This window comes from Carcharodon carcharias, chromosome 11 (assembly GCF_017639515.1).
Source record: "Carcharodon carcharias isolate sCarCar2 chromosome 11, sCarCar2.pri, whole genome shotgun sequence".
Classification (NCBI taxonomy): Eukaryota; Metazoa; Chordata; class Chondrichthyes; order Lamniformes; family Lamnidae; genus Carcharodon; species Carcharodon carcharias.
Genome location: NC_054477.1, coordinates 12,493,359 through 12,501,253, shown reverse-complemented (window position 1 = coordinate 12,501,253; position 7,895 = coordinate 12,493,359). Strand labels below are relative to the sequence as shown.

General features: G+C 43.2%; 1 protein-coding gene across 1 annotated transcript in view; it reads left to right on the top strand.

Annotated features, from left to right (window-relative positions):
- The first annotated feature begins 463 nt into the window (after positions 1-463).
- Positions 464-7,895, top strand: part of gucy2f (guanylate cyclase 2F, retinal) — a 71,833-nt gene continuing 64,401 nt past the window's right edge. Inside the window, exon 1 of the mRNA XM_041199335.1 lies at positions 464-1,208. Coding sequence (XP_041055269.1) covers positions 464-1,208 — 745 coding nt within the window. The remainder of the gene's footprint in view (positions 1,209-7,895) is intronic.

Below are 7,895 nucleotides of genomic sequence, written 5' to 3'. Positions count from 1 at the left end.
GGATTTCTTACCAAAAAAATCAGTTGAGGGTTGGGGGGGGGGGGGGGGGGGGGGGGGGGGGAGGGGGGGGGGGGGGAGGTGGGGGAGAGAATGGGAGGGGGGTGTGGGGTGGTGGGGGGGGCGTTGGTGGGGGGGCTGTTGTTTGTGGGGGGGGTGCAATTGAAAATTTCAACACTGATATTGGTAGATTATTGTTAGGTACGTGTATTAAGAGATGGAGCAAGGCAGAAATGTGGATTTAAGCTCAGATCAGCTATGATCTAGTTGAATGGTGGAACAGGCTTGAGAAGCTAAATGGCCTACAGCTGTTCCTATGTAACAATATGGTAATATCAGGTATAATGATATTGAGTACATCTTTTATGATTCAAATATGTTACTCATTTCTTCAGGGACAGAGGTCACTATTATTCGTGAATGAATCCTACCTGTTCAGGACTTGGCTCTAAATGCTCTCAGGAAAATGCTGAGCATCTGTTGGACATTAAGAGGCTATCTGTTGGAGTTCACTAATCACCCTCGATGTTTCCACCCACCAAAGCAAAGGTTTTTTATGAAGTTAAAATTTTTCCCATCATTATGGTGGCTGCTTCTGGGGACATTAATCTTTCCAAATCATACGCGCACTTTAGCTTTCAAGATCGGAGTCGTTGGACCATGGAACTGTGACCCCAATTTTTCCAAAGCTCTTCCCAGTATGGCTGCCAAGTTGGCAGTTGATAGAATCAACCAGGGTGGTTCCTTATACAACAGACACAAGCTTGAATATGTAGTGCTTCAAGATGATTGTCAGACTTCAAAGGCACTCAGTGATTTTGTGGAGTTTGAGAAACGTGCATCTGTATTTTTGGGTCCAGTGAACCCAGGCTATTGTGAGGCAGCTTCACTGATGGGCAAGAACTGGAATAAGGGAATATTTTCATGGGCTTGTGTTAACTTTCAGCTTGATAATGCCAACAGCCACCCTACATTTGTGAGGACCTTGCTACCACCTGTCAGAGTTTTGTATTGTGTGATGAAACATTTTCTCTGGGCTCATATTGGTATAATATCTTCAAATGAAAATATCTGGGTAGACACGGCCAACAAAGTAGCCAATGCTCTCAGATACAATGGACTTCCAATTGGCATTGTCACCTCGATGGGATTCACAGATGAGGATATTGTGAAAACCTTAACGAAGATTAGAAATGTTCCTGACCTTCGAAGTAAGTTTGCTTAGAACATAAAGTGCTCTCATTGTATGTTGACATTGATAAATCAAGGTAATCCATGACAGGGTACAAACTATGCTTCTTCAATTAGCTCAAGTCCCAGCTAATAATAGACAGCTCATCAGTTCAAATTAATGGGTGTAAAACATACACTTATGTATAATGAAATTGCTGCAAAAAGACATGTTGAAGCTTTTCATTCTGCATTCATCAGGACACCACAAGAATACCAATGCAAGGGGAAAATGTCAAGTTATACTGCATACATACAGTATTAATACATACCTGTATATATACAGCATAAATTGTTGTTTTCCCCTTATATTGGTATTCTTGCAAAATGCCCTGATGAGTGCAAGATGAAAAGTTTTGACATATCTCTTTTATCGGCAATACCCAAATTCTCTACAACCAAATGCCTATTTATAATGAAATTGATTATCATAAGAAGCTTTACACCATCCAGGATTGGGCAGCCTGCTTAATTGGCACCACATTCACAAACACTCACTCCCTCCACCACCGACGCACAGTAGCAGCAGTATGTACCATCTACAAGACGCACTGCAAGAATTCACCAAGGCTCCTTAGATAGCACCTTCCAAACCCACAACCGCTATCATCTAGAAGAACAAGGGCAGCAGGTGCATGGGAACACCACCACCTGAAATTTTCCCTCCAAGTCACTCACCATCCTGACCTGGAAATATTTCACCATTCCTTCACTGTCGCTAGGTCAAAATCCTGGAACTCCCTTCTTAACAGCACTGTGGGTGTACCTACACCGCATGGACTACAGTGGTTCAAGAAGGCAGCTTATCATCACCTTCTTGAGGGCAACTAGGGATGGGCAATAAATGCTGGCCCAGCCAGTGAAGCTCACATATTGTGAATTAATGAAAAAAGCATGGTTAATTGTTTCAAATGCTCAAAGGGATGCACATACATACTTTCCCACCTGCGCATCCACACACGTATAGACACAGGCATACAGACAGAAATAAACTTGCAGCAATCAGGAAGCAGAGGGTGATGGTTGAAGGGTGTTTTTGTGACTGGATGCCTGTGTCCAGTGGGGTTCCACAGGAATCGGTGTTGGGTCCCTTGATGTTTGTGGCATATATAAACGATTTAGACTTGAATGTAGGAGGGTTGATCAGTAAGTTTGTGGATGACACAAAAATTGGTGGGGTGGTAAATAGTGAGAAGGATCACCTTAGATTACAGGAGGATATAGACAGTCTGGTCAGATGGGCTTATCAGTGGCAAATGGAATTTAATCTGGATAAGTGTGAGGTGATGCACTTGGGCCGGACAAACAAATCCTGGGAATACATGATGAATGGTAGGACCCTGGGAAGTACCAAGGATCAGAGGGACCTTGGTGTGCATGTCCACTGGTCCCTTAAGGTAGCGGAACAGGTAGATAAGGTGGTTAAGAAGGCATATGGGATACTTGCCTTTATTAGCCGAGGCATAGATATAAGAGCAGGAAGGTTATGCTGGAACTGTATAAAATGCTGGTTAGGACACGGCTAGAATATTGCATGCAGCTCTGGAATCCACATTATAGGAAGGATGTGATTGCACTAGAGAGAATGCAGGGGAAATTTACCAGGATGTTGCCTGGGCTGGAGAGTTTTAGTTATGAGGATAGATTGGGGTTATTTTCCCTGGAGCAGAGGAGATTGAGGGGGGACCTGATTGAGGTGTATAAAATTATGAGGGGTAGACAGGAAGGAACTTTTCTCCTTGGTGGAGGGTTCAATAAACAGGGGGCATAGATTTAAGGTAAGGGGCAGGAGGTTTAGAGGGGATGTGAGGAAGAATTTTTTCACCCAGATGGTGGTGAGAATCTGGAACTCACTGCCTGAAAGGGTGGTAGAGGCAGAAACCCTCATAACATTTAAGAAGTTTTTGGATGTGCGCTTGCGATGCCATGGAATACAAGGCTTATGGACCTAGTGCTGGAAAATGGGATTAGAATAGTTTGGTACTTGCTTGACCAACACAGACCCAATGGCCTGAAGGGCCTTTTTCCGTGCTTTAGACCTCCATGACTCTATAACAATCCTCATGTAGATCTGAAAGTAGACTTCTAAGTAGTCACAAAGGATATCTGCCTAAACATCAAATATATTAATGCAGCCCTTTTATTAAATAGGTTTTGGCTTTAGTCCTCATTCTCAATTCATCAGATGGGATTGTTTAAGCTTAAGAACACTAGAACTGGAGCAAGGATAGACCACAAGGTGCACCTGCTCCACCATTCAAAAGGATCATGGCTGATCTTGGGCTTCAACTCCATTTTCCTGCCCACTCCCCATATCCCTTAATTCCCTGAGAGACCAAAAATCTGATATATATCTATATCTACTAGCTGCCTTCTATCTACCCTACTTGTTATGTCTCAAAAAACTCCAATAAAGTTGTCAAAGACAATTTCCCTTCAGTAAAACCATGTTAATTAGTTCTAATCATATTAAGCTTTTCTAAGTGCATTGTTCAGTCTTCCTAAATAATAGATTCCAGCCTTAAATGTATTTAATGATGGACCCTCCACAACCCTCTGGGATCGAGAATGCCAAAGACCCACTAGCCTTTGAGTGAAGTCATTTCTCCTCATCTCTGTCCTAAATGATCCAGCCCTCATCCTGAGGCTGTGCCCCTCTGTGCTTTGTATTTGCCAGCTGATGGAAACAATCTCTCAGCATCCACCCTATCAAGCCCTCTCAGAATTTTATAGGTTTCAATTAGATCGCCTCTCATTCTTCTAAACTCCAGAGAGTACAAGCCCAATTTGCTCAGCCTCTTATCATAAGACAAGCCCCTCATCCCAGGTGCCAACTTAGTGAACCTTCACTGTACTGCCTCCAATACAGGTACATCCTTTCTTAAATGTGAAGACCAAATCTGCACACAGTACTCCAGATGCCCTCTCACCAAAATACTGTACAATTGTAGCAAGACTTCTTTATTCTTATACTCCAACCCCCTTGTAATAAAGGCCAATGTGCCATTTGCCTTCCCAATTGCTTGCTGCACCTGCAGGCTAACTTTCTGTGTTCCTTGTACAAGCACACCCAAGTCTCTTTGAACATCAACAATCACAAGTTTCTCGCCTTTTAAAAAATATTCTGCTTTTTACTCTTATATCCAAAGTGAATAACTTCACACTTCCTTGTATTATACTCCATGTGCCATCATGTTGCTCACTCACTTAGCCTGTCTATATCTCTTTATCAGCCTCTCTATGTCCTCTTTGTACCTTACCTTTCCGCCTAGCTTGGAATCATCAGTAAACTTAGCAACATAATTCTCTGGGTGGAATTTTCTGTGTCTGCTGGGGTCAGGCATTCTCAGCGGTGTGAGGGGGCAATATGACGAGAAGGCCAAAATTTGGTTTTACGATGTTGTGAAACCAATTTGCAATCATCCGTTCAGCCCGTCGATGGCGGGTTGCGTTTCCCACCATCGGATGTTAGAAACCTCACTGTAATACATCTGCATATCATTATAAGGCCAGCCCACCAGAATGATTCTCCTGTACCCCCTCCACCACCCCCCAGCTGGATATAAGGCCTGCCCTGCGGTTGAAGGTAGTGCGCAAGCATGTGCGGGGGTTGGGAAGGAGGGAAGTGGCTATGCATTTGGGAAATCTTGAATTAAATGACCATTCCTCTGCAGCTGAGACAGTTCAGATGCAGCCACATTAACATGTGTGGGGTCAGGCCTCTAGCCTATCTGCCCACTCAAGCTGTGTGCCAGTGGCGCCCTCCTCGAACTGTGGAGCTGGAGCTGCTGAGGTGACAGGAAGAGGGGTTTCAGATGGGCCGGACACTCCCAGATTCACCTGGATGGATGGTGTCCGTTGGAACACCTGCAGAAGTAGGCCATTTGGCCCATCAAGTTTGCTCCGCTATTCAATGAGCTCATGGCTGATCTGATAATCCTCAACTTAACTTTCTTGCCTTTTCCCCATAACCCTTGATTCTCTTACTGATTAAAAACCTATCCATCTCATCCTTGAATATACTGAATGACCCAGCCTCTACAGCCCTCTGCGGTAAAGAATTCCACAGATTCACCATCCTCTGGGAGAAGAAATTCCTCCTCATCTCTGTCTTAAATAGCCGGCTCCTTACTCTGAGATTATGCCCCCTGGTCCCAGATTCTCCCACAAGGGGAAACAACCTCTCAGCATCTACCCTGTCAAGCCCCCTAAGAATTGTATATGTTTCAATAAGGTCGCCTCTCATTCTTCTAAACTCCAATGAGTACAAGCCCAACCTACTCAATCTCTCCTTATAAGAAAATCCCTCCATAACAGGATCAACCTAGTGAACCTTCTCTGGACTGCCTCCAATGCCAGTATATCTTTCCTTAGATTTTTGCCCTTGACAAGGCCTTTAATTAATAGCAGGTGTGTGTTGCGCTGCATAGCGTGCCTGCCGACCGAAACATCGTGATGCCGCGCGCTGTCGTGCAGGCTCTGTCTCTGTCTGAAAGGGCAGTGGAGGCAAAAACTCTCAACTCATTTAAAAGGTGTCTGGACATGCACCTCAAGTGCTGTAACCTGCAGGGCTACGGACCGAATGCTGGAAAGTGGGTTTAGGCCTGGTGGTTCATTTTTGGTAGACATGATAGACCAAGTGACTCCTTTCTGTGCCATAGACTTTCTATGATTCTATGAATCACCTTAAATCAGTGTCCTCTGGTTCTTGATCCTTCTGCCAAAGGGAACAGTCTCTCCCTGTGGACTCTATACAGACTCATGATTTTGAACACCTTTATCAAATCTCCCCTTAATCTTCACATTCCCAAGGAGAACAGTTCCAGCTTCTCCAATCTATAGATGTAACTGAAGTTCCTCATCCCTGGAATCATTCTCATGAATTTTTTCTGCACCGTCTCTAATGCCTTCCCAATTCTTCCTAAAGTTTGTTGACCAGAACTGGACACGAAACTTGGGTTGACACTGAACTAGTATTTTGTGCAGGTTCATCATAACATCCTTGCTTTTAAGCTCTATGCACTTATATTTTGGTATATTTTGTGTTTCATGAATAGACTATTGTACATGAGAGGGGTGATGCCATTGCTGTAGGGCCTTGTGTGGGTAGACTATTCTTGAGGTAGCCATGAATGGCCTGATTTCAAAAGCCAGTGTTGCCCATTCTGGGGAACAGACTGGGATGTAGAACAACCTTAAAACAATCAACTCCAGAGAAATATGAAGCAAAAAATATTTGTTTTTGTTTCAAAGGTTTCTGTGTAATAACGTGTGAGATGTTGATGCCAGCCTGTGGTTACATCAATATTGGGAATATGGGCAAGTTGTCAGATCAGTCTCCCCTCTCCCACACAAATGGGATAATTCTGACTTTGGGTGATAGTTTGTAACAGCACTATCACTGGTTATACATTGAATTCAATAGAAATGAGAATTGGTAGAGATGTACAACAGGTTTCACATATGTGCATGGAATCAAAATTGTCCAAGGTGGGTTCCTGAAATCCCTATCTCAGTCCAGGCAGGCCCTGAGAAAAGATAGGAGGGAAGAATCAAAGGCTAAATTGTTTCATGGCACTTAAGGGTACTTCCTGAAAGCAAGTGGGAGCTGGAGAAAAAATTACAATTGAATTGTTTTATTATGGTTTTTGTACCAACACGCAAATCATAGCATGTTCCACTATGGAAACAGTCCATTCTGCCCATCAATTTTGTGCTGGTTCCTGTACATGAGCCTTTTAGATTAATCCCATTCTCCTACTTGCTTTCCATACCCTTTAATAATTCTTTTTTCCAACATCATAATAGTAACTACACTTCAAAAGTATTTTATTAGCGGTAAACAATAGGGGGAGACGGCAGCGGTGGTAATTTCACTGAGCTAGTGGGGCAAGGGTTCAAATCCCATCACGGCAGCTGGTGGAATTTGAATTCAATTAATAAAATCTGGAATTAAAAGCTTATATCATTTGTAAAAACCCATCTGGTTCATTAACGTCCTTTAGAGAAGGAAATTAGCTATCATTATCTTATCTGGTTTACATGTGGCTCCAGGTCACCAGCAATGTGGTAGACTCTTAACTGCCTTCTGAAATAGCCTAGCAAGCCACTCAGTTCATGGGCAATTAGGGATGGGTAATAAATGCTGGCCTTGCCAGTGACGTCTGCATTGCGTGAAAGAATGAAAAAACACAGCTTTGGGATACTGGGTAGTCCATTTCCTTTAAGAGCAATTTATTGACTTTGCTTCGACGGATGGGAGGTTTAGATAGAGTGGATACAGAAAAATGTTTTGTTTTGTGTGGAAGAGCATAACTAGAAGCCATCAATAGAAGATAGTCACCAAGAAATCCAATCGGGAATTCAGGAGTAACTTCTTTACCCAAAGAATGGTGAGAATATGGAACCCGCTAGCACAGAGAGTGGTTGAAGTGAACAGTATAGATGCATTCAAGGGGAACCTAGACAAGTACTTGATGGGTAATAGAGGGCGAGGATGGTAGATTTAGATGAGATAAAATGGGAGGAGGCTTGAATGGAGCATAAACTGCGTCGTGAACTAATTGTGTTGAATGACCAGATTCTGTGCCATATGTTTTATGTAGTCCTAATCTCTAGTTGAGAAGGAACTAGGATATAGGATTTGCTAGATGAAAAATGGACAAGGT